Raw genomic sequence first — 27,872 nt, forward strand, 5'->3', positions numbered from 1 at the left:
AGAAAAAAGATAAAGTCAGCCGCTTTAAGCATGCAATCATCACTAATTACTCTGATCTTTTCTATCGTGTTCACCAATACTTTATAAAAAAAAAAAAAAGACCGTTTTGTATGCATTTGTTTTAAAAAGTAATCAAACAGCTGGAGACAATGTCTCATACCTGTAATCGAAGCACTTTGAGAGGCCAAGACAGAAGGATTGCCTCAGCCCAGGAGTTCAACACCAGCCTGGGCAACATAGGCAGACCCCATCGCTACAAAAAAAATAAAAAATTAGCTGGGTTCAGTGGTGTGCACCTGTAGTTCCAACTACTCAGAAGGCTGAGATCAGAGGATCACTTGAACCTGGGAAGTGGAGGGTACAGTGAGCCCGTAATGTACCACTGCATTCCAGCCTGGGCAACAGAGTGAGACCCTGTCTCAAAAAAGAAAATAAAAATAAAAATAATTTTTAAAGCAATCAGACAATACAAAAGGAATAAAATTAGTATTTCTCTCTTACCTCACCTTCCAACCCAGAGCTAAACCAGTTAAGTATTCTCCATATATATTTGCAGAAATTGTTTTGTTTTCTGTAAATCCAGTATAGAACAACTTAAATATGTGTATATTTCTTCTCCAGTACTCTTCACGGATGGCCTTTCCTACACACTGCATGAGCTTTTGGTGAAGACTGTGTTTTCCCGTATCCTTCTTTCCATTGCACATCCTGAATGGCCTCAGTAACTGTTTTGTAGCTGGGGGTGAATAGACCCTCTCCTCCCATGTGTTTGACATCACAGTAGGAACTGGTAGCATTGGCAAATATAGATACAAATGTCTTCTCAATAGATAGTTGTAGAGAATCTATTAGAGTGTTACAAGTAAGTTTGAACTTTATTTGCATATATAATGTTTGAAAACGACTTCAGCACTTGGCTTACAGAAACAATCATTAAGAATCTAGGCCGGGCGCGGTGGCTCAAGCCTGTAATCCCAGCACTTTGGGAAGCCAAGGCGGGTGGATCACGAGGTCAAGAGATCGAGACCATCCTGGTCAGCACGGTGAAACCCCGTCTCTACTAAAAATACAAAAAATTAGCTGGGCATGGTGGTGCGTGCCTGTAATCCCAGCTACCAGGAGGCTGAGGCAGGAGAATTGCCTGAACCCAGGAGGCGGAGGTTGCGGTGAGCCGAGATCACGCCATTGCACTCCAACCTGGGTAACAAGAGCGAAACTCCATCCCAAAAAAAAAAAAAAAGAATCTAAAATACAATAAAAAAAATGTAATCAGGTAGCATTGCATTCCATTTAATCAATAGGAAACTGATAAATTGATCAGATAATGTTTTTACGTGTTTTTTCTTTTGAGATCAAATTATTCAAAGAAGAGGCTAGGAGTACTTTGAGGACAGTCTTCTGAATACACTTCCTGAACCTGTTTCTTTGCCCTGGACAGGTTGAAGGAAGCAGGAGATTATCATGTTTTCTTTGGGTACTAATGTGTGCCCAAACATGATGAAAAAATAGTCTGACCTCCTGTGGTAGGTCAGACCCCAATGATGTCCATGTGCTAATCCCCAAAACCTGTGAATACCTTAAATTACATGGCAAGAGAAAATTAAGGTTGCAGGTGGAATTAAGGTTGCTAACATCTGACCTTAATACAAGGAGATTATCCTGGGTTATATGGATGGATCCTTATAATCTCAAGAGTCCTTAAATGTGAAAGAGGGAAGCAGAAGAGTGTCAAAATGATGCCACGTAAGAAAGTCTCCACTGGCTTTGAAGACAGAGAAAGGATCCATGAGCCAAGGAGTGCAGAGAACCTGGGAAAGGCAAGGAAACTGATTCTCCCCTGGAGCCTCCAAAGGAACACAGCCAACACCTGGATTTCAGCTTGTGGGCCCATGGCTGACTTCTGTTCTCCAGATGTGTAAGATAATAACTCGGCATTTTATGCCCCTGAGTTTGTGTTAATTTGTTACAGAAGGAGGAAAAGCCTGACATACACCCTCAGGCAGCTGTTGCATTCCTGTGCAGCATCAGGAAGCCACAGCACCAGGCAGGTGGTCAGCACTCAGCACTCATGGAGCAGAGCTGCAAGGGCAGCTGTCCAGCGGGACACGAGATCTAGCAGCAAACAGATAGAAAATAGGATGTGTTGTTCTTTCTCCCTTTCAACCCAGGCTCTTCTATCACCCAAGGTTCCATAAACATCACACCCATGACGATGCAGTAGTTACCCCAGGGAGGTGAGCAAAGATTCAAGTAAGGCAGGGATTAATCAGCAGGTCCAGTTCTGGGTGTCAGAAAACAAATGTGAAATGAAATTCAGCCACTGTCAGTGTGCTTTCACACAGTACTGAACTCCAACACACAGGATCCTGGGATATAGACAGGCTCCTTGGGTAACAAGATGCTTTCTCCCTCTCTTGGTAGTTACGGTTTCCAGATAAAAATGGTTTCAGGCTGGGTGTGAATTACAGGATTACATGCCTGTAATCCCAGCACTTTGGGAGGCCTAGACAGGCAGATCACTTGAGGCCAGGAGTTCGAGACCAGCCTGGGCAATATGGCAAAATACTGTCTCTACTGAAAATATGAAAATTAGTAGCCTGGCATAGTGTCATGCAGCTGTAGTCCCAGCTACTCAGGAGGCTGAAGCACGAGAGTCAGTTGAACCCAGGAGGCAGAGGTTGCAGTGAGCTGAGATCTTGCCATTGCACTCCAGCCTCAAAAAAGAAAAAAAAAAAAGTTTCTTGTTACTTTGTGATTCCTCTGAAGACAAGGAAAGAAAACTTAATGCCAGCTTGTTGAGAGATGATTCTAATGCTTTCGTTCTGCATGGACATGCAGAAAGGAATCTCCTCATGACTAATCAATTCCGCAGTATCACATCATTCACTCCCCACTAGAGACATGTGCAAAGCAGAGCCCTCATGATCTAAGTTATAAGGCAAGACACCAATCTTGGTCCTGTTTTGTAGCTCCTAGCAAAGCTAGCTTTTCTAGGAAAAATAATTAATCAGTAATTACAAATAGAACAGCATCTGGACCACCCATTAAATTTGTGCGATGTAACAAGGTTTAGAATATTGAGTTGAGCTCACACCAATCATAGACCCTACAAGGTATCAAACTTTTCTAATAATATCAAGGACACAGGTAAGCACAGGGCTCAGGTTGGATAGGGAGAGGACTACCAGGTCCTTCCTGCTGTGTCAGGACATGCACTGCACCAGTTTAACACATGTCCTCACAGAACAGTGTGCATTTACATCACTTACAAACAGAGAGCCTGGCATTGGCAGAGTAATGGCCCCCAAAGATGTCTACACCCTAATCCCAGCAACATTCCTGAGAATGTTACCTGGCAAAAGACCTTTTTGTAACCTGCAAATGTTACCTTTGCAGACGTGAATAGGGTTAAGCACCATGAGAAGGGGAAATTGTTGTGATTTTCCTGGTGGGCCCAATCTAATCACATGAGCCCTTAAAAGCAGAGAATGTTCTTTGGCTGGAGTCAGGGCAGTGCAGCCGAATGAGAAATCATGGCTGGCTTTGAAGATGGAGAAGGGAGGCTAACAGCCAAGAAATGTGCACAGTTGCTAGAAGCTGGGAAAGATCCTCAGCTGACAACCAGTCAGGAAACAGGGACCTCAGTCCTACAACCATAATGAACTAAATTCTGCAAGTAAGCTGAATAAGCAAGGAAACAGATTTTGCCGTGGTACCTCCAACAAGTACTACAGCCCTGCTGATACCTTGACGTTAGCTCTGGAGACCCATACTGGACTTTCAACCTGTAATCAGAGAGAGCTGTAAGGTAATAAATTTATATTATTTTAATCTGCTAAATTTGAGATAATTTACAGCAGCAATAAAAAGCTAATACAGGGTCATTTTGGTCATTAAATACCTCCAATTTCATATCCAGATAGATACCTAACCTAGATGTTTCCCACGAGCAATCCTAGACATCAGGAATGTTCTGAAGAAAACGTTCCATAAACAAGGACTCTCCTGCTAGTAAACATTATTGTGTTGTTTGCGGGGATGTGTCTTTTTCATGTTTGTGAGAAGACCTGGCAGTCATCAGTCACCTGATTTCTTTTCCAAAAGCATTCTTCCTCCCCACACCCAAGTCAGACCTGTTGCTGCTTATCTTCTTCCCAAGTTATTTGCAGGAGCCTATCTACCAGTCCATGGAAATAGTAAACCAAGCTTAGAGTATTAAGTTTATGGGGATTAACCTTGTTCTTAAATACAACAAGCAAGCAAATTCCTGCACACTTTGGGGTCTGTATACTATTTATAGCCTTTTCTAAATCATAATTTGATCTAGATCACTAGATACAGCTTCTTGACTAAACTTGCATGAAAAAAAATCAAATTTCTGGATTCTGAATAGGACAATTAATAAAGTTCCTGCCTTTAGATCAAATTGAGATGACCTATATTAATAAATAAGAAATGAGCTAATGAATGGATTAATTCCTCATATGGCTTTTCTGTCATTCAACTCCTCCAGACCAATCTAGGATAATTGCATCTAATCAATTGCAAATTGATTAGAGTTACAATAGGAAGTCTTTTCAATTCAACAGCTATTTACTAAGTGCCTACTCAATGCCAGGCACTGTGCCAGCTGCTGGTGACATGAGTGACAAGAAAGGCACAGGTCCTGTTTTCATGGGCTTTGCAGGAAGGAGGCAGTAAGCAAGTAACATCAGTGGGATGGGAATTGTGAAAGGAAGCCTTGAATGAGCATAGAACCAATGAATTTAGCCTGGTCAGGGGACTGGGGAAAGAGTCTTCTAAGGAGAAGACTTGCATGATGAGTAGGAGTTAAAAGACGAGAAAGTATTCAGGCATGTGCCTTGGTGAGGACTTTGAGTTTGACTTAGTGAAAGGACCTTGGAGTGGAGAACTTGTGCTCCGATACATATTTTTGAAGAATCACTGCAGCCGCTCTATGAGGATTCCCTAGAAGGTAGAGAATATGAGGACAGAAGCAGAGAGAACATGTAAGAGACAGGTGGTAGCCATGGAGAACGATTCTGGAAATGCGTTGAGGTTGGAGCTGACTTGATGTGCTGCCTGATTGAACGTAGGCATGTGGGGAAGAGGAGAGGCAGAGATGAGCAACACATAAATTTGTCCAGTGAGTGAAGCAGTCTTGCTGCATAACAACATAACCACTAAGAAAACCCTCAAAATAGGTCCCAGTTAGCACCATTGTTCTTCTTCCCCCATTTCGTTTTTATCTCCTTTTTGCCTTCTTGCTTTTTTCATTTCATCTGCTTTTGCATCTCTTGATCACTGTGGCAACAAATGTACTTTATAAAGTCATTTTTCACTCATTATCTCTATTTTATTCATCACTAATTTAATTCATGACCTCTAAGATGAAGAAAATTCAGAACCAAAAAGAAAAAAAAAACACGTGAAAAAGACTGGCAATCTCTGTCTGTTCAGCCTACGATAACAAAACACGTTAGTCCAGGTAATTTGTAAACAACAGAAATTTATTGCTCACAGTACTAGAGGCTGGGAAGTCCAAGATCAAGGCGTCAGCAGCTTTGAGGTCTACTGAGGGTTGCTCTACATGTGACACCTTCCTGCATCCTCACATGGTGGAAGGGGCTACCAGGCTCCCTCAGGCATCTTTCATAAGGTCACTAATCCTGTTCATCAGTGCCTCACTTCGTACTACCATCACCTTGGGGGTTAAGTTTCAACATATAAATTTTGGGAGGGACACAAATATTAAGATGATAGCAGTGGTCAACACTAATTTAGAAGTGGATGTCTCCACCTACCACCATGATATGAACCCGATGGAGAACAGGGACAAAGCTGTGTCTAGCTGGTTGGCAGCTTCATGTAACCCACAGCCCACTGCATCTCACTGCATGGCAAGTGGTCAGTGAACGTAGGAGGCTGTTAGGCATGGGCACACTGTCTTTGGGGTGTGTCCATGTGGAAAATAAAGATGGGAAACCACTACTCAGAGACTGCAGTAATCCTGATTTTCTTTGGAGTTGGAATCACGTAACACTATATATTTTATTTTCCGCATATTCTGTAAAAATATTCCATGATGAGTATTTGTAATTCAAATTAAGATAGTATAGTGTGTTTCTTGGGGAATTTTAGCAAATTATTGGATTAAATGAAGTCATTCAATCACTTTATCTACCAATGTACATTTGTGTGATATGGAAAGATCCTCTCTCTGCATCTTTTTTGTCAAAAATTGAATCCACCCTGTTTTTTTTTTTTTCATTACTGATTGGCAGATCTCTACAACCTTTTCATTTCGGCACATATGAAGTAATGGATAATAGGAGTAATTATATTAAGATGAACTTTAGAGAAAACCTTGAGTTTCTAGATTGTTTCCTAGATTATTTCTATGGAGTATTGTTGCTTTGACATTTTCTCCCATGAAGTAATTTTATATAGTGTGTGCCGGAGTTCTAAGAACCATTATTATTTACAAAAAGCAGTGAAACCTGAATGACAAATGTGCCTTGGGCTGATGGTGGAGGGCATGAGCCTTCTCATTTTCTAGTTATTCTTGGGGTGGCCACCAAGCTGGCTAAGTGCACAATTTTGAAATCAGATCTTAACACTTGCTCAAAAGCAAAAGACTGACACGTGTACTATAAGACATTGCAAGTCCTTTGATTGCAGCACTTAGTTCAGTGAAGGTAGACAATGAAAATAAACTCTTCATGGCCAACTTGTGACCTGTTTTTAATGAAGCTCTGTGGCTCTTCAAAGTGTCATTGCTATTTGACCTTTTTGTGCAGTGTTATAATTCTCAGATTTTTGAAGCATTACTCCTTTCACAACTAAAGCAATAAAAGGAAATAGTGCACCCAGTGGTGCCATTATCCTATACTCATATTGTGTGCAAGCTACCTAGTCGTAGTAAAGCAAGAAAAGTCACTCTTAGGTGCTACCTAGATTTGGTGAGAAACTCATTTAGCTCACTGTTCTTCCTGCAACAAGAGGCATCTAAAATTCCTAATGACTACACCTCATCTTGTCATTCAGAGCATGTAAAATACCCTCGTCCGAAGAAACAATGTTTATCTAAAACTTTTGAAATATGTTAGTAGAAATGTTAAAGTGAACATTTGTGAAAATTATTATGGTGAGTTTCATATAAGACAAAAGTCTTCACGGGCGTCACGGCCATAACAAATCATCACAAATATAATGGCTGAGAACGTTACTAACTGATTACTGCAGAGTTCTGTACCCTAGAAGTGCAGGGGTCTTGTCTGATTTCCCTGTTTAGAGTCTCTCAAGTCTGAAATCAAGGTGTCGGCCATGGGCCTCCTTTTGCAAAACTCTCAGAAGAACCTGTATCCCAGATCCTTCAGGTTGCTGGCTAAATTCAGACCCATGCAGTAGACCCTGCATTTCCTTGTGGGGTCTCAGCCAGGAGTTGTTCTCAGATTCTAGAGGGCATCATATTCCCTGACTCATTGCTCCCTTCCTTCATCCTCAAAGCCGTTAGGACAGACCGCCTACCTTTATCTCTCCCCACCTCTCCTGCTCCCTCCTCAGCTACATCTCCCAGTCTGACCCTTCTGTCTTCCTCTTCCCCTCTAAAGGGCTCATGTGATTACATTGAGCCTAGCAGGATAACCTAGGATCATTTCCCCCATCCTAAGGGCAGCTGATTAGCAACCTTGATCCCATCTGCAAAGCCCCTTCCCCAGTAAGTATTTGGTTGAGCAACCAAAGGGAATCTTGGAGGGATGTATTTAGAATTCTCCCTACTCCAATGAAGGGGAAAAGGGCAGTCATGATGATCATGGAAGCAGACAGACTATATCGGTGCTATGGCAGCCTTGGTTTTAAAATGCAGAATCTTCGAGCTGCCCTGTCACTGCATTTTCCAGCATTATTCCTCACTAGTGATTAAGACCTGTGCATAAACTTGCAAGACCTCCTTGGTGCTTCTCTTCACAGAAATAACTCCTGCTTTCTTTTAAGAAGACTTCCAGAAATTTCTTTTAGAAATTTAAGAATAGATTTTAGTAATTAAGATTAAATTACATCCTTCTCCCTTTCAGGGAAAAAGAAAAGCCAAATAATCTTAAGTCTTCCTGTTTTCTGTATATTTTTTCTTATATGAAATAGGCATGTGTTCTTATAATTTTTCTTTCTTCTCATCCCCCATCACCTCCATATAAGATATTTTCATTCTTAAACAAGGTGAGTGGTCCTTAGACTTCTTGGCAGTCTTAAGTAACCATTAGTCAAAAACTTGATTTGTCTGTTTTTTTAAATATATATTTGATTGCATTTTAAGTTTTGGGGTACATGTGAAGAACATGCAAGATTGTTGTATAGGTACACACATGGCAATGTGGTTTGCTGCCTTCCTCCCCATCACCCATATCTGGCATTTCTCCCCATGTTATCCCTCCCCAACTCCCCACCCCCACCTGTCCCTCCTCTAGTTCCCCCTGACAGACCCCAGTGTGTGATCCTCCCCTCCCTGTGTCCATGTGTTCTCATTGTTCAACACCCGCCTATGAGTGAGAACATGCAGTGTTTGATTTTCTGTTCTTCTGTTAGTTTGCTGAGAATCATGGTTTCCAGGTTCATCCATGTCCTTACAAAGGACACAAACTCATCATTTTTTATGGCTGCATAGTATTCCATGGTATATAAGTGCCACATTTTCCCTGTCCAGTCTATCATCGATGGGCATTTGGATTGGTTCCAAGTCTTTGCTATCATGTAAACACTGGTGCAGTGAACATTCATGTGCATGTGTCCTTATAATAGAATGATTTATAATCCTTTGGATATATACCCAGTAATGGGATTGCTGGGTCAAATGGAATTTCCATTTCTAGGTCCTTGAGGAATCACCACACTGTCTTCCACAATGGTTGAACTAATTTACATTCCCAACAACAGTGTAAAAGTGTTCCTATTTCTCCACATCCTCTCCAGCATCTGTTGTCTCCAGATTTTTTAATGATCACCATTCTAACCGGCGTGAGATGGTATTTCAATGTAGTTTTGATTTGCCTTTCTCTCATGACCAGTGATGATGATTTGTCTGTTTTTAATACAGTATTCACCTAGCTAGAGCTATACAGTAATCTCTGGCCAAGTTAACTGGACTCTGGATTTTCTAACATTTGTCATGTTCTTTGCCCCAGTAAAAAGCTACTAAATGAGTTGTCAGAACTTCTCAATTTATGAAATAGCAATTAGCAGAGATGGGTAAATTTCTAAGAGGCTATAGGAAAGGTGGTTTTTATTTTCAATCACTTCCTTCCAATTTAAACATGGGAATTAAGCTAGTTTGATCCAAGGAATGTCTCTGTTAGCATTTTTGCCACAAATTAAGGAGTCATTTTCCAGGGAAGGTATATAAGAAGACTGTCTTAGTCAGTTTGGCCTGCTGTAACGAAATACGACATAAAGATGGCTTACAAACAACAGAAATGTATTTCTCACAGTTTTGGGGGCTGTAAGTTCAATATCAGGATGCCCCTACGGCTGGGTTGTAGTGAGGACTCTTCTGCATTGCAGACAGCTGACTTTTTTGTCTTCACATGGCAGAAAGAGGGCAAAGAGCTCCCGGAGTTCCCTTTTATAAGGCATTGACAATTCATTCATAAGGCTCTCATCTTTATAATCTAATCATCTCCCAAAGTCCTCACTAACACTGCGACTTAGAGGTTAGAATTTCAGCATATGAGTTTGTTGGGGGACACAAACATTCAGTCCATAACGAAAACCATAAAAAGCAGAGAGAGCTGGATGCCCGCAGGCAGCAGGGCTGGATACCAGCAGAATAACAGGGACTCTGCCCTTCCTTCCTTGCTGAGTGACTCCTTCTTCCAATTACTTAGCCCCCCAGTGAGCAGTCAGGTTACAGAAATACTAGGGTGACTCCCCAGAATAAAACAATATTTGAGAGGGGCTAGAGAATTGCACACAACAAAGGGTTAAGACACAAGAGTCTGTGAGAGTATATGCAGTTATTTGCCTCTTTCAGTTTTTTGATGATGGTTGTTGGTATTCAATAAGCTGTCAGTCAGTGATCAAAGCAATCAGAGAAACAAGAAATAGACCTCAAGGAAAACTTACCATCTAGATAAATAAGCTTTTAAAAATCACATTGACTCTCAGCTTTATTAAGTCTTTGAAGTATGATTTGTTAAAATATCCTCCAAGTAAATAAATTGAAAAATTACATGACTGCATAATCAGAATTAGGGATAAATTGAAATGACAGTTGGAAAGGTTGTTTTAATGATAGCTGTTAATAATCCAGAACATAGTGCCAAATCTTGAAAATCTTTTTATTATTATTATTATTATTATACTGTAAGTTCTGGGGTACATGCAGGTTCGTTACATAGGCATCCATGTGCCATGGTGGTGGTTTGCTGCATCCATTGCCCCATCATCTACATTAGGTATTTCTCTTAATCCTATCCCTCCCCAATAACCCCACCCACTGCTATTCCTCCCCTAGCTCCCCACCCCACAGACCCTAGTGTGTGATGTTCCCCTCCCTGTGTCTGTGTGTTCTCATTGTTCAACACCAACTTACAAGTGAGAACATGCGGTATTTGGTTTTCTGTTCTTGTGTCAGTTTGCTGAGAATGATAGTTTCCAGTTTCATCCATGTCCCTGCAAAGGACATGAAGTCATCCATTTTTATGTCTACATAGTATTCCACGGTGTGTATGTGCCACATTTTCTTTATCCAGTCTATCATTAACGGGCATTTAGGTTGGTTCCAAGTCATTGCTATTGTGAACAGTGCCACAATAAACATATGTGCATGTGTCTTTGTAATAGAATGACCTATAATCCTTTGGGTATATACCCAGTAATGGGATTGCTTGGGGAAATGGTATTTCCATTTCTAGATCCTGGAGGAATCACCACACTGTCTTCCACAATGGTTGAACTAATTTATACTCCCACCAACAGTGTAAAGCATTCCTACTTCTCCACATCCTCTCTAGCGTCTGTTGTCTCCTGATTTTTTAATGATCACCATTCTTACTGGTGTGAGGTGGTGTCTCAGTGTGGTTTTGATTTGTATTTCTCTAATGACCAGTGATGATGAGCTTTTTTTCCATGTTTGTTGGCTGCATAAATATCTTCTTTTGAGAAGTGTCTGTTGATACCCTTTGCCCATTTTTGGATGGGGTTGTTTGTTTTTTGTTGTTTGTTTGTAAATTTGTTTAAGTTCTTTGTAGATTCTGGATATTAGCCCTTTGTCAGATGGGTAGACTGCAAAATCTTAAAGCCCACAATCTGGCTGCAAATTTGGTGGCACTCTTATAGCTGATGAGATGAGAACTTGACTAATAAGGGATTAGTCAAGTTCTGTTCCCCTACTTCTTAGAAGATAGGGGTCTCAAAACTCAAAATGCAAGGATTTGGATCACATTGGTATTGCTCATTATTTATTTAGTCACGTGGTGGTCATTTTCCTGGAGGCCACCTGCTTGATGAAGTGAATATTGCATCTGTCTTCTGCAATGTTTCCTAGCATATTCATTTATTTTATACGTTTTAAGCCTTAGGCTTTGTGACCTGTCATATAAATCACACCTGGTTGACCAGAAATAATTTGGTTTAACAGAGAAAGAAGAAAACAACTAGCTAGTGTTCATATTTGAAACTAATTTGTGTTTTGACCCATGACATTTTCCTTTTGCTGTGTGTGTAACTGGCCATGGCTGGCAAATCATTCAGCAAGTATAGAAGTTCTTGCTGCCATGGTGTGTGGTGGGTAGACTTCCCCCTCGATGGGAAGTTAAAGTGCCAGAATGAAGGTTGGATATGGGGGGCTTCCAATATATAAATGCACCCTGAATTTCTTAGCCCACCATGAATGTGCCAGAGTAAAACATTGAGGGAGTTGGTAGAACACAGGGAGGGCGGGCCCTGACCCAGGGAATGGACCATATGTCATTACTCCAAGCTGGAGACATAGTCCAGTCATGAAATCATCAAGGCCTGGTGAGTCCAGCTCACTTCCCAAGTACTGCAAGTTAGGAAAGAACAACTGTGAGCAGCGTGTGAGTGTTTGTGGAGCACAAAGGGCCACACGCACAATTAGGCTCACAGTTAATGGTTTCGGCCACACAGCATCCATCCTTTTCTTCCCTCTGATATCCTTGTAATTTAGCCCAATGGGAAACTTTCAGCAGACATTTCATAGAGCAGTTAACTCTGTGGCGACCATCAGTTTTAATTGGAATCATGTAGCTAAAACCCTAGGTAGTACTTGACAGCAAGAGGCTGTCTTTTAACTCAGGTATTTCTGGTTCTGCTCTGGGCTTCTCTGTAGCAATGTTCCCTGATGCATGGCTAACTCCAGAAGGCATGGATCCAGGCAGTCTTACAACGGTGCAGTGTTTAATCGTCATCCAAAGAGGAGACCTCCGTCCCTTCCTGATGGCTTACGTTTATGAGTGGACGTGGGGGTGAGCGGTATGAACTTAGCGACCACCTGCTTTGGATACAGAACAACAGCAGTGTTCACGGCCAGCCCCAGTAGGTAGTTGGTCTTTAGCCACTGAGGCGTTCTGTCCCTGCAGCTCAGCAAAGCAATTACCAAGCCATCATTGTCCTGATTTATAAAGAAATTGCCTTCCTTAGGGGAAGACAGTAAGGTGCGTAGCAGTTCCAACAGCAAGACTGTGCTAATCTCTAAAAAAAAAAATTAGGGAAACTTATTTCTTTGGAAATTATTCTGACTTGGCTGTGATGAGGGACCAGCTTTCAAAACACATATGTAGAGAGAGAAGTCAAGGGCTTTTCCAAGTAAATTCAGCCTTACATTATTTGCAACCAATGAAAGTTTACGGAGGTGTGGCTAATCCTCATGCTGGTAATACTGCCTGGTACTTATGGTCGGTGCTTCAGATAATCTTCTGGGAATTCATTTAAAATAACGAGGCTGCACTGCAGACTTCACTTAAGCAGGGCTAGGAGGCTGCGTATTTCTCTCTTTTATAATCCAGTGTCCTCATGTCCTAGACAGATACAGAATGCCAGCTGCAGCACTTTCTGTTCTCTGCAAGCTCTAAAGACTTCAGTTTTCAGGGGCCTCTTCTGGCAGAAGTGGAAGATACCAACCAGGCAGGAGAGCAGTTTGGACCAAGCTGATAGCTGCAAATTTGGTGGCGCTCTTGTAGCTGATGAGAACAGAGATAGGGCAGAATATGTTGAAGCATATACTTCAGCCTCAGAAAGTACATCATCCCAACATCACAACAGTGCTGCTCATTCAGAGGGCCTTGGCGTGCACCTGAGTCCCGTCGAACAGTGGCCTGGCCTTGCAGTGTTGAGGGCAGGTATTTCCTTTTCTTTTTTTCTTTTTTCTTTTTCTTTCTCTCTCTCTCTTTTTTTTTTTTTTTTTTGAGACAGAGTCTCACTCTGCTGCCCAGGCTGGAGTGCAGTGGCATGATCTCGGCCCACTGCAACCTCTGCCTCCCAGGTTCAAATGGTTCTCGTGCCTCAGCCTTCTGAGTAGCTAGGATTACAGGTGCCCGCTACCATGCCCAGCTAATTTTTGTATTTTTAGTAGAAACGGGGGCTTCGCCATGTTGGCCAGGCTGGTCTCAAACTCCCGACCTCAGGTGATCTGCCCAACTCAGCCTTCCAAAATGCTCTGATTTCAGGCATGAGCCACCATGCCCTGCTGAGGGCAGGTATTTTCTATGCCACCACCTCACACCTCTCCACATGCTCCGAGGAAGAATTTTGATTCATGTATGTATGTATGTATGTATGTATATGGCATTTATGTCGGAGCAAAGCAATCCAGTTGTTTCATTCTCTAGAAGTCCCTTCTTGAATCTTGCACGTGCCCACCGCAGGCTGAGCAGGTATCCTGGGAGGGAGTGGGACGTGAGGCACCAGGGGTGGTGCGGAGAAGAATTCCATCTACCCGGGAGCAAAACAAGCTGCGGGCTCTGTGTGAGTTTCCTCTTGCGGCTGTAACAAATTGCCACAAATTCCATGACTTAAAACAACGCAAATGTATTATCCCACAGTTTCTGTGAGCCAGAACTTTAGATACTGGTCTCACTGGCTGTGCTGGTGGGATGGCCCTCCTTCCTAGCACCTCTGGGGGAGAATTAAGCTACGGCAGGTTATTGGCAGAATTCAGTTCCTTATGGCTGTGGGGCTAAGGTCTCCGCTTGGCTTGGTGGTGATCAGTTGAGAGCTGCCCTCAGTCCCTGCACTCCCAGTGGCCTCTCTCTCTCTCTCCCTCTCTCCCTGCTTTGCCTGTGGCTCCCCCTGTGTCAGAGCCAGTAGCCGGAGCGGAACCTGTATTCTTGGGATCTCTGTCATCCCTTCTGCTGCATCTCTCTGACTCCAGCCAGGGAAAGCAGAGAATAAAATAGGGAGATTTTTCCAGGGACAAAATAGGGAAAAATCTCCCTGTTTTAAACTTTCTAACCTTAATTCCATCTGCAACATCTATATTTTTCCTCGTATAAAGTAACCTGTTCACAGATGCCAAGAATTCAGGTCTAGACCTCTTGGAGGGGCTGTTATCTGGCCTACCACAGTCCACTCTCTGGCCTCCAAAGAGTCACATTTCGTCCTATTATAGCACCAACTCAAAGTCTTAAATCTCATCATCTCACAAGTCCAAAATCTGGATCATCCAAATCCGAGCTGGATGAGTAATCCATTATGTACGGCTCCTGTAGAAGGACTTCTCTCCGTCTGTGAACCTGTGAAAATAAAGAAGCAACATGTCATGCATTTCCACCTGCACAGAACTGCAAGAGGCAGGAGTGGAACCTCTGGTGAGGGATGGCCCAGGATTTAGAGCCACCCACCTGGACTGACCTGTGGCCACAGGAAGGACTTAGCACAGGGATGTGGTTGAGGAAAAGGGCATTAACAAGATTTGCCCTTGGTCCACCATGAGCCAGCCACAGTTTTAACAGACATGTTGCACTGGCTTAGGATGCCAGGCTTAGTAAAAGTGGAGAGTGACATGCCAGAATTAACATGTGCCACAGAATGCCGTGGCTCCCTGTTGGGTCCTGTCCTTGGTTGGAGCCTGCCGACCCCACCCCTGCCCGGACGGAACTTAGCCCAAGCGCGTGACTGTAGTTTAAGCCTTGCCCTTCACATTTACAATTACGCATTTTGAATATTTTCTATTTACTTTGCATGAGCTGCTTTTTTGCTGGAAGCATGTTTATTATGTTCCGTGTCCTTATATTTTAAGTTACAACCCATGACTTTCTGCTCTAAGTGTGAAGGAAAATAACTGATATCTAAATTTACAGAATCACAACTGAAGGAAATATTTTACTAAAACAGATGAAGGGTACAATTTTCACCCATGTCAGCCTGTATTTGCTTTTTTGTTGCGTATCTAGATGTCACTTCCAAAGATGATTGGTTCCCAAATTCTCCACACTGCTAGTTACACGCTGATGGCATCATGGTAACTCACATCAAATATAATGTCTGTCCACCTTGCTGGACTGTGACGTTTTAAAGGTCAAAAGCCAGGTGCTCTCACCTGTTCACCTCAAGACTTAGCATTGCATATGGAAGACAGCGGGCACCCAGGCAAGGTTGGTTGCTTTGTTGATTTGAAATCATTTCTCTCTGCTATTTTTTCTTCCTAGAATGATTCCTCTAAAGCCCATATCTCCTCCAAAATTGAACTGAACATTACCTAATACAGTAAAAAATTAGAAATAATCTGGATATTCATTAACAGGGTATTAATTTGAAAAAACATATTGTGATCTATTTATACCGTGAAATACCAAAAGTCATTCAATGACTGTAGCTATCATCATGAAAAGAGACTGTGACAAACTTTTGTGGGATAAAAGCCAGTTGCCTAAGGACTTGTGGCAAAAAAACAAAATCTTACCGACACAGTTTATTAATACAAGTGGAAAATACTCTTGAAAAACACCAAATGGGTCACAGTGATTTCCTTAAGGGAAAGTGAAGAGTACAGACATCGCTTTTAGTTCGACATTTCCCCCACTGTCTTAATATTTTTACATTAGTTTTAGATTTTTAAAACATAAATGACTAAAGTTGCCAACGCTGCTGGGAAACCTTCTGTTCTTTCCTGCCGCACGCTTGCAGGAGATACGTTTCCTATGGGGAACTGGTAACCCGCCTGGCGTCTTTCTCCCCTCTGGGCTGGGAGATCTCTGGTGGAGCAGCTGCTCAGCTGACATTTACTGAGAAGAAGCCAGCCCGGCCCAAAGCAGCTGCCCTGTGTCACCGCACATCCCCTGTGACGTCCACACCATTCCCAGCAGCACCTGCCGGATGAGGAGGCCACGGTGAAGAAAGCACCTTCACAGCTCAGTAGCCTGGCTATGGGCACCGCGCCAGGTCCAGGAGAAGCCACCTGTGTGGACGTTTTGAATGATAAGAAAGCCAGCCAGCCCCTTTTTTCAAAGAAGCTACAAATCAAAGGGATGAGCCCTCGTGGTTTTGTGGGAAGAAGGAAGGGGATGGACGGACTTGGAAGGTCTCATGCTGCCCTCGACCCTGCAATCAGAGAGAGAGGCTCTGGCTGGGTTACTCTCACTGCATTAAAGGCAGATGGAGTCAGCTGACCCAGTGGCCAGGCAGAAGACACCCTTTCCTTCCCCGCCCCTGAGCACTTGACGAAGAGGACGATCTTCCCACACAGAGGAAAAGGATGGGTGTTTTGAACAATGATTTTGGAAACCACAGACAAAGTCTCCCAAGGCCTTGTGGGAGGACACAAGGCAGAGCTGCTGTTTCCCTGAGGAGGCAAATATATTTGATTCCTGAAACCCAGACTCTAGATTTAGGAAAGTAGCTTGCTGCTCCAAGCAGGAGCTGCTCAAACCACTTATTTTGGTAAGATGTTTTTAGACAGTTTAGGATCCCAGCCTCAGAATATGCTGAAAGTTCTGTACCTCTAGCACAGAAGAAAGAACTGTGCATAATGTTCATATAAAAATATACAGAACTGAACAAAATATCAGGAGTTCACAGACAACCTCCTGAATCCTATATCTGAGCTTCAGATGAGAATCTAGGTCAGGGGCTGATCGTGCCAGTGACCTGTTTCTGTATGGCTTCAAGTAAGAATAGGTTTTACATTTTTAAAAAGGTTGTTGAAAGAATGAGGAAGGGGAGGAGAGAAGAAAAAGTGGCAGAAACCCTGCCCGCAAAGCCTAAAATATTTATTATCTGATCCTTTACAGAAAGTTTTTAACTCCTGATTTAGGTGTTCATGGATAGAAGATCTCTTTAAAATTTAATGTTTTTGAAGCAAAAGCAAGTGTGCTTTGTGGAATGAAGAAAAGCGTGATTGGCATAATTTTATTCTCACACTTAACTCAGATCAGATAATTTATGATAAATTCAAGCCATTGAGAATGTAAGGATATTCTCCATAGAAGGGAGCTAACCACAGGCATCAAACTCCAAAGAGCCAACCCTTTGCATTTTTACATGTAATTAACACTTGATAATCGATTTGGCTGCTAATAATATGTCTCTTTTGAAGGAGTGGCTATTAGGTCTATTCAGTCTCTGCTTAGCCTAAGCAGAAGAGGTGGGGAGTTCTGGAGATCTTGTTATTGGGGGTGGCTGTGTTGTTGAATTAAAAGATTGTCATGAGTTTTAAAAAGCCGTCAATTTCTGAGTAGGTAATTACATGGTCAAAAAATTAAGATAATCCATATTTATATTCTCCTTGTGAGATTCCTCCTCACAAGTTTAGAGTTATTTCCCGTCATTTGCTGGTTGACTTTTATAAGCCAGTGGCCACTGGTGTAATCAAAAGGCCATCACTGGTGGGTGTGGGGGCCACATAGTCCCATCCTGTTAGGAAGAGTCTAGGGAATATTGTTCAGAGTGTATACATCACGCTGCACACAGTAGACAATCACATGGCTTCATGGCCATTCAATAAGAATTTTATCTTTCTACATTGAATTTCCTGCCGTGGGCTAAGGCCATGGTTCTTACCTGTGGAGTGTCTTTTCATCACTTGGAGACCAGTGGAACACACTAGGAACTGAACTAATTGAAGTGTAGGGGAAGAACCTGCACCTTTGTATTTTAATCAAGTTCCAAAGCTGATGCTGATGCAGCAGAGGTTTGAGAAGCCACGAGGCTGAGCACAGGTTAGGTGCTGGCAAGCACACATGCAGATTAGATCCTCAGGGAGCCCAGTTATCCAGAGCAGGCCACTCAGCCATGAAACAGTTGGTGTGCTTCGTGTTGGGGGCTGCAGCCCTGGCCACCTCTACCCATGAGATTCCAGTAATGCCCCCGAAGCTCACCCAGCTGTGACAATGAAAAATATTCCCTGGTGGCACAGTCACCCTGGTTAGGAACCACTGGTCTAGAAAGAGTCCGGAAAAGAACCATATGCTCTTTCATCCAGTCGATATCCAGTGAGTTCCTACTGTGTGCTGCACAGTAGGGAGCACAATCAAATAAGATGATGCTCCCTCCTACCCCCTAGCGCCTTATGGGACCAGACTCAAACATCGAGTGTTATAGGCACTCTGAAAGAAGCTTGTGCCTGGAGCTATGAAGGAAGGAGTAGTGGGGCTGAGGCAAGGCTTAGAAAGTAGACAAGGCAGTGCTCAGCTTGAACCTTGGCAGCCACAGCTGTCAGAGTTGATGGCTTCAAGGTGGAAGGGAGAACATTCCAGGGGGAGGGATCAGCGGGCCTGGGAACCCCAGACAGCCTCTTCTTATCCTTGGTCAAGCGTCCAGAGGCTCTTAGCTCTGTCATGGGGGTCCCAGGTATCCCCAGGCTCGGGTCTGGTCCCTGGCCCATGCCATCATCTCTGGTGGATTCCGCCTCCCCGGCCTGCCTTGCTGAGTTGCATCGAGGCTGGACTAAGTATGTGGCTTCGTATTTCAACTTTGCCTTGGAATTCTCTGTATCCCTTAACCCAGCTCTGCTCTCAAACACCTTCCGGACAACCCACCGGACTCCTCAAACCAGTATATGGAACCCGGGCCAGATCCTGCAGAGACCCAGCACCTGGGCTCTGCTGGTTATGAATTGGAAGATGAGATGAAGGAGCTCAGGGAGCACCTTCCCAGGGATGTGAAGGGCTGGGCCACCTGATGAATGATGATTACAGCAGGGCTGGAATCAGGGCTCAAGGACATGTGGTGGGCTTAGTATGAGACAACTCCAGTGGAGTCCAGATTCTGAAGGCCAAAAAGGAAAGGGAGAGAGGAGAGGAGGAAACAGAGACATAGGAATACAACCTAGCCTTGAACCAGGGTATGAAAGCTCTTCCCCCAAGCCTGAGGTTGTAGATGGGTGTGAAACTGGGAAATATCTGATGGCTCCAGGCCACAAAACTGTGCAGTTCTCTTCAGCACTCAGTCAATACTATGAACAATCATGAGATAGTTTATATCTCGAGCTAAACAATTTTACTCTCGATGCTGTATGCTTTCTTCAATTCCGTTTTCTTTTTTTTTTTTTTTTGCAAATTGAGACTGCCCCAAATAATTCAGGATGGGGCTTGTAACACAAAGTACAGTTTAAGAAGCAGGTATTCAAATAGTGGAACAAACATCTGATACTTATTCTGTAAGCATGGAGCTCAGAGGTCAATCAGTCAGAGTTGATGTGCCCCTGCTTTCCTGAATTCCAATCCAGTGGAAGTGCTGAATTCTCAATAATAGCCAACTGTACGTCGCACACTCGGCTGAATGCCAGGTTTAGACATAAGGATGACATGCTTTCTAATCTTCGGAAAGTCCCAGTGCAGTAATGAGGTCACAGCCTAAATTATTCCATTACAAAATCAATGACGATCAGTAAACGGGGTTCAAAGGACTAAGAGTGGAGCCTAATTACAAATACATGCACTACCCACGATCTCATTCCTTGGTTTTCTCTGTGGTTTGATCTTCAATATCCTGGCCATCCGAAGCAGAGACACATCGTTCATGGAAGATGCCATAGTCATACAGGTGAACATATGGTTTGCGTTTTACTTTGGGTCCTAGGAGACCACTGTGTGTTGAAGTGCAGTGCGTGGTGGAGATTCAAGGAAATGAGATTTCAAACAGCATGGAAGACAGGGGAAAGGAAGCAGTTTAACTAGTTGCATTAAAAGAAAAAAAAATTGGTCTTATAATTGGAAGATATAAAAATGAATTGTTTTATATTTTATCTGTCAGATAAAAAGATTATAGAATCCACCTTTAGCAGGAACTTCCCAATGACACAGAAACTGACAATTCAGCCACGATTGTAAAGATTACTAATAAAGATGAGATATTATACATATTTTTGTGCTTTTAACAAATAGCCTACAGGTATTTGTCTTAATACTGTGTTTATGCATAGAATTTTGCCACACTTATTTCTAACCAGACATAGAAATCACTTTCCTTGTGATGGGCAGAAGATGGTTTAAGTATAATGGGTGGGAGGAACTTTCTAGATTGGACATTGATTCGTTGTCAAACAGTTACCAAGGACCATGATTACAACTAACCATTCAGTGAGCATCACAGAAGGTTATCAGGGTGTTTATTTTTATATAGTGAAACGTCTTGTTAAATTTCGTAGTAAACGTGTAGAGACAAAAATTTGAGCTGTGTTCACGTTGTGATGCTTATAGCTTTATCACATACTGTTAACATGATTATAATATTTCAACCCTAAGCTGACATGATTTTTCCTTAACATGTTGATAAAAAGTCTTAGCCAACAACAGTAAAGGCTGAAATTTCTGATTGAAATAGTAGAACTTGCGTTTATGGGGAAGTGGGAGAAACAGGAAACCCTCCTTACCGCCAATGTGAAAATCAAAGATTCTCCTAAGATATGTTTCATGCACTGAGGTGTAGTTCATTAAAAGTAGAAACCCAAGCCAAAAGGCCTGTAGGAAACCATTGCCCATTGAAAAGAGACAGTTTATGTAAAAATGTATACTGAGCCTCATCACGCCCGTGGACAGTATGATAACTCCCTCTTGAAGGCTGTATCATCGGTGCTGTGTTGGTGTGAGTATGTATCTCAGTCACTCCCCTTCTCTGCTGAGACCTTAAGCAGAGTCTTTTATTAATCTTTCTCATCTTTCAATGTCTTACACATTTTAATAAGTAGCCAATTAATAACTTTTCAAATTTTGGAGGAGACTAGACTAGAATAGAATAGAAATTAGAATAAAGAAAAATGCCAAAATTAGTATTGACAACTTCTGATGTTATGTTTATGCATAGAATTTTGCCACACTCATTTCTAACCAGATGTAGAAATCACCTTCCTCGTGATGGGCAGAAGATAGTATAAATACAATTGGAGGGAGGAACTTTCTTGATTGGACATTGATTCATTGTCAAAGGACTTACTAAGGACCATGATTACAACTAACCATTCAGTGAGCATCACAGAAGGTTTCAATTATTTCCTATTGGTTGGTCCCACATATTTAATGATTACCAATGAAATTAGGGCTGATCATTAGGAAGTTAATTTGTGAATCGGAAGGCAGCCTGCCTCCACAAAAGGGATACTCGAAGGAAAGGCTGAACACATTAGTCAAGGAAGAGTTGCAGAGGGTTTTTTCAGATCAGCGTATACACACACTGCCTTAAGGTGCTTTCCAGCCTGAATTTCATTAATGCTATTTGGAAATAGTAACTTTGGAAATATGCTGCAAAGAGCCAAACATAATCACACATTGCCAGGCAACATTCTTCTGGCCAGAGAGGTCTGATTTGGAATCTTTGACAGACTTATTATTTTAACAGCTTAACAGCTCAACCTGGTGAAAATCATTTCAAGAGGGAATGATCTAAAATGCTTCTTTAAAAGGGCCATTCTTTTAGGTTGAAATAATATCAAAATGCCTCTCACCACCTTTTCCCTAGCAGAAAGTTAATTCCTCTCTGGCCCCTACCACAGATTGTGTCAGAAACAAAGGTTGGCCACCACAAGATGGAATTTATAAAATTTTACATAAAGATGCTGTCAATATTTGCCTAGTTATGTTATCTAAGAAGCTGAGAAATTTGGTTTATATTTGAAGATCAGCAAATGCCAAAAATACCAATTTGAATTGTATCATCTTTCCCAGCATTACACGAAAATGGTGATGGAGCCTATCTTAGTGCGTCTATGGAACTTTTTAGATCTCAAAAAACTATGTTCAGTAGCATTTTAACATGAAACCTATTTTATTTTAATTCTTAAAACATCATATTCTGCATTCATATTTGACATCAGGCCTGAAGCCTTCTTTCCCATCTTCACAGGTTTTGTTCCATCTCCTCCTCAGCTGAATGCTAGGTAGAGACACAAAAATGACATGCCTTCTACCCTCCAGAAAGTCCCAGTGCAGTACTGAGGTCACAGCCAAGTAATTCCAATACACACCCAATGGTGATCAGCAAAGGAGGTTCAAAGAGCTAAGAGAGTGTGAAGCGGGAGGCTAATTGCAAATAGGTTGATTCCCCAGAATCTCATTCCTTGGCCTTCGCTGGGTTTGATCTCCAGCATTCTGGCCGTCTGAAGCAGAGACACACACTTATTATGTGGCCTTGGACAACCTCTGAGGCTCAGTTTTATCATGTGTAAAATAGAATTAACTACAACAGCAAAAGATGTTGTGAATATGAAATTAGACTATCTGGGTCAATTATAGTGGGCTGGAGATTCATTTCATTCAACTTCTCCAGATTCCCTCCAGGCTCACAGATTCTTGGGATCTGCCTCATGGCTGCCCCAGCAGTCAGCAAAGAACACAACCCTCCTCCCAGCTAGACCCTCCCTAGAGAGCTAGGGTCTGAGTTCTCAACATCAGCATCACCACAGATAATGCAAGTTACCTGCCTCGACCCCAGACATCTGAATCAGAGACTCCAGCATGGAGCCAGCAGAGTCTGTACTGCACGCACCCTCGAGGTGATTCTGATGCTCCCAACGTTTGAGAACCATCCTTCTTTTCCTCCCCTTGTCCCCAAGATCCCTAAATTCTTTCCATCCCTTTGTACCACCCACTAACTCACCTCCTCCAGCCTCCCTTTTACAGGCTGTATTGTCTATAGTAAGTCATTGCAGAAATTCTCGACTGGAACCAAACGCTAACCATGGGTAGGAGAAGAACATACTCTCAGGTGGTAGAGTAACTAAAAGCACCCCAAGACTTTCCTTCGAGTAGGATTATCTCTGTCTTTTGTAGGACTAAAAGATATCTCTGCTTCATAGCCACACATTTCATTACAGTGGGCCCCATCTGTTGCCATTTGCTCAGCACGTGCTAGAACAGGAAAGAGCTTGGAGCAGCCCCTTCCCATAAGAGGTATCATGCACATCAGAACAACTAAATTGTCACAGGAACCTCTAACTCTGTCCTTAGAATAAATTCCTAGAAGCCTGCTTCTGGTTGGGCCAAGATAGGTATCTTTTCTGGCAGATGAATTTCAGTAAGTTAAAAACCCTGTCTTTGAAAGTGTTTGAGATCTCTTAAAGAAGAATCCTTTGAATGAAAAAGCTTCTGATTGTACATGAAGTAAACCCAGAAGACTTTCTGAAAGTCCCCCACCCTCTGTGGTCATGGGACTCACAGATCCCTTGTTAAGAATTCTGCATTGTCTACTCCAGGAGTTGCATCATAGATATCGGTGACTTACCCAACTCTGGGATGTGTTTTGTGGAAGCCATCCCTATTTACTAAAGATATATTCTTGATAAACCTTCTGAAAAAGTGGGGAAAAAAGCATTTCCTTTAAAACTAGGAGAGCAGGCTGGGCGCGGTGGCTCAAGCCTATAATTCCAGCACTTTGGGAGGCCAAGACGGGTGGATCACGAGGTCAAGAGATTGAGACCATCCTGATCAACATAGTGAAACCCTGTCTCTACTAAAAATACAAAAATTAGCTGGGCATAGTGGTGCACGCCTGTAGTCCCGCTACTAGGGAGGCTGAGGCAAGTGAATTGCCTGAACCCAGGAGACGGAGGTTGCAGTGAGCCGAGATCGCATCATTGCACTCCAGCCTGGGTAACAAGAGCGAAACTCCATCAAAAAAAAAAAAAAAACTATGAGAGCAGATGGATATGGAAAGACATTCTTTTGGTGACAACAATGAAGATTGCTGACGTATCCTTTTGCTTTACAGGAATGTTAGTTCGGCCGGAGAGGAGGCTCGCAGAAGGATGCGAGAGTGTGATGGGCTCACAGATGCCTTGCTGTACGTGATCCAGTCTGCACTGGGGAGCAGTGAGATCGATAGCAAGGTTGGTTGTATTTGCATAGATTAAGCATGTTCAAGAATAAATTCTCCCACAGGACTAAACCATAGCTAACAACCCAGGAGAGCCAACACAGTGTTTCAGACTTTCCTTCTGAACTCTCTCCTGATTTCCTTGTAAGAATCCAATACTTTTTACACTTGCCTTCAGATTCGAGCGCGGAACTAGATACCTAACTTCTGATTAGCCGTGAGTAAATATGTAGATTGTTCTAAGTTACTCAGACCACAGGTGTTCCGGTTGAGTGTATAAACTTGAATACTACATTGCTCACAAGCTTCTGGTTTTTATTTAATGTAATCGATTCACTTTCAAAAGAAAAGACAAGATGTTAAAACGACCTGACTTTTAATGTAATCTACTTTCAAAAGAAAAGACAAGATGTTAAAACCACCTGACAGAGCCTCATTCTGTAATCCAGGCTCTGTCACCCAGGAGTGAAGTGGTGCCGTCAAGGCTCACTGCAACCTCCACCTCCTGGGTTCAACTGATTCTCCTGCCTCAGCCTCCTGAGTAGCTGAGATTACAGGCATGCACCACCACGCCTGGCTATTTTGTATATGTTTAGTAGAGACAGGGTTTCACCATGTTGGTCAGGCTGGTCTGAAACACCTGACCTCAAGTGATCTGCCCACCTTGGCCTCTCAAAGTGCTGAGATTACAGGCGTGAGCCATGGCATCCAGCCCTGAGATTTGAATAATCCCATAGTCTTATAAACTTGATTTTTAACAGCTGTTAATTACATTAAGTGCCATTTAGAAAGGCCTGCAAGATCTAATAAATGTCGCAATGCTAAATAAATGAGGCTTCCCAACATAATAAATCACCAAAGTCTATTCAGTGTGGCTTAGTTCACAAGCCAGAATAGAATTGGGTGGGCTTTTCCAGTGTTTGAACTATTTTGTTTAGTCTTAAATAAGTTTGATTCATTCGTATGTTTGTAAAGTGATTTCATAATATCCTGCTACAAACACAAACTTTACCAATACTCTTAAAGTAATGCAGGTAATAAATGTGATTTCTTAATAAGGATTTCTCAAGAGCCACCCTAATTGACATTTTTGCTGAGTTATTCTTTGTCATGGGACTGTCTCATGTGCTGCAGGATGCTTAGCAGCATCCCTGGCCTCTGCCCACTGGACACCAGTAGCAGCCCCATCCCCACCCTAGTAACAAACAAAAACATCTCCAGACACTGTCATACATCCTGTGGAGAGCAAAATTATCCCTGGTTATGAACCTCAGCCTTAATCCTGTGATTTCCATTCTGTCTCTTCATTAGAAGTGCCTTTGGAGTGTTCATGTAAATACATCTGCCCAGACCCTATTGCAGTCCTCTGAACCCAACTTTTCAACTCTGGTCTCAAGTTTTTGTACCTTTAGAAGTTCATCAAGTCATTTGATGTGTATCTTAGATTAAGAACCTGCCATAGTAGATAGAGCTTTAATATGACTCTCTAATTGGGAATCTGGTATAATGTAATTTAGTTACAAAGTTAGGTAAAGAACATGTGTTTCTATCCATGTAGTCATGAACTGGCTGTGTGTATAAGTGAGCATAGCACTTCTCAACCCTGACTACACATTAGCGTTACCAAGAAATTTAGAAAATCACTGATGCCTGAGTCTCACTCCCCAAAGATTTGAATGCAAGGTTCCTCTGGGACTTCAGCCCTGTGAGTACTAGTCCACCACAATATGAGCACCACTTGTCATCTTTTAACTTCTGCGCAGTTAGGCTCACATCTATTCATTGACTGTGTGTTTTTAATTTCAAAGATGAACATGATGTACCAAAGAGTAAGCATTCCCCTTTCACAGAAGCCCTTACGTGACCATTTTAGGCCTTTTAATATCATCGGCAGGAAAATTAAATCCCTAATCAAGTGACCAGTCAAGATGTCTTGAGTATTTACAAATGCTTGTTAGCGTAATAGACACATGCGTTTTCAAAGAGCTCCTGAAAGTAAACCACTGAGGCGATGGTGCTCAGCATCCTCATATTCAGAGTGGTGAAACAGCGAGGCACTGGGAGACTGTACCTTTTACTGTGATGGTTATGAAACGAGCTTTGATACTAGCTGGGCCTTGCAGCTGAAAATAAGAGTCAACAGCCTCATGCTTCGGCCAAGAGTGGTCACCAGCACCAAAGGTTAAGGCACTCTTCAGGAGCCATGCCAAGAACCCACATGGCACGAACATCTTCTTTCTGATGTTTCAGATGACCAGACTCCTAAAACCCTGGGAGACTTTGTAGTTCATCTTTTCTAATGTCCGAATTTTCCTCGAAAGGGGAAGCTGAAATAATTGGGAGTATTCACGGCTGGAGTCAGAAAACCCAGGTATCCCTGGTGGAGTAAGAAGAGCCCTGAGCTGGCATCGAGACAGGGCCAGTGCACTATGCCATCTCCACCTCCCACTGGCTGGAGCGTCACACCCAAGTGACCTCAACTCTGTGACAAGGAGCATAATCATAGCTGAATGCCAAGGCTGTTGAAAGGATCAGGTGTGATCAGTTACTCAGCAGGTGCTTCACTGGCTGGATTGTGCTACCTACTATTTTTATGTAGCACCTGTTACTATTGTTTTAACATATTTTTATTGTACCATCATTTTCCACTCAGCCCTCTGCTTGGCTGCTTTTGAGCTTTAACAATGGCAACTTGAGGGTGATGGGGCTGAATGAGTACACCTCCTTTTTAAGGCCCAAGAAGTTAATACATAAAAGAGACTGGATTCCATACAAGATTGTGGCTCTGGTCCTACAATTGGGCCAGTGTGTTGACTGGATGACATGTGGTAGACCACTCTTACAACTTCCAGATTAACACTTTCTAATAGAAAATAAGGAGTCAGAATGACCCTGATAATCAAAAAGAACTGCTGAGAGCCCTGCTGACGGCAATGGACGTCCCAAGCAAAGCTGCCAGCTGCCTTGCTCCTGCTGGGATCCCAGGGATTTTATCTTCTCTTTCTCCCCGTCTGTTAGAGAAAAACTCTTGAATTAAGTAACTCTTCCAAACCAAGCCAGACTGAGAAACTCCAGGAGGCTTAAATGAAAGTTAAGTGTGGTCCCTGTGACCTTCCTTCCCCCATTCCTCCCTCCCCACCCAACCCCATCCCCACTTTTTCTCTCTTCTTCCAGCTTCTTCCCAAATCATTTCCCCAGCTGCAGCTCTATTATAAAGCATTTTTCGCAACTGCAGATTTATTCCCCAGTAGTCATTTGTTAAACAGAGGAACAGCAGTGCCTCCGGGGAAGACGAACAGTGGGATGAGAAAGAAGTTTATTCTTCCAAGTCTTTGATGTAAGAAAAATCAGTTTGAGCTGATTTAAAAATCATTCTGACTTATGCCATAACATTTTCCTTTCAATGAGAATCGTTTCTCTCTTTCATGCATTGCCCTGAGTTTACCTGCTTTCATGCCAGCCAGTCCAGTTTTTGATGCTGAGAGGATGCTTGGAATAGAAAATCAGGTTGACTCAGAGCCTGCAGGATTAGCAGCCCATGACACCTTGAAAAGCTGACAAGAAAGGTGTGGAATGATAAAGGCTCCAGAGATATTTCCTGAAAACTAGTTTTC

At 42.6% G+C, this 27,872-nt stretch overlaps 1 protein-coding gene across 13 annotated transcripts in view; it reads left to right on the forward strand.

The window, feature by feature from the left end:
• Window positions 1-27,872, forward strand: part of CTNND2 (catenin delta 2) — a 944,995-nt gene that overhangs the window by 767,279 nt on the left and 149,844 nt on the right. For all 13 annotated transcript variants that reach the window (XM_032278818.1, XM_032278821.1, XM_032278825.1 and 10 more), the window contains one exon: window positions 24,154-24,271. In XM_032278818.1, coding sequence (XP_032134709.1) covers window positions 24,154-24,271 — 118 coding nt within the window. The remainder of the gene's footprint in view (window positions 1-24,153; window positions 24,272-27,872) is intronic.

This window comes from Sapajus apella, unplaced genomic scaffold, assembly GCF_009761245.1.
Source record: "Sapajus apella isolate SASKATOON/1434 unplaced genomic scaffold, GSC_monkey_1.0 scaffold11, whole genome shotgun sequence".
Classification (NCBI taxonomy): domain Eukaryota; kingdom Metazoa; phylum Chordata; class Mammalia; order Primates; family Cebidae; genus Sapajus; species Sapajus apella.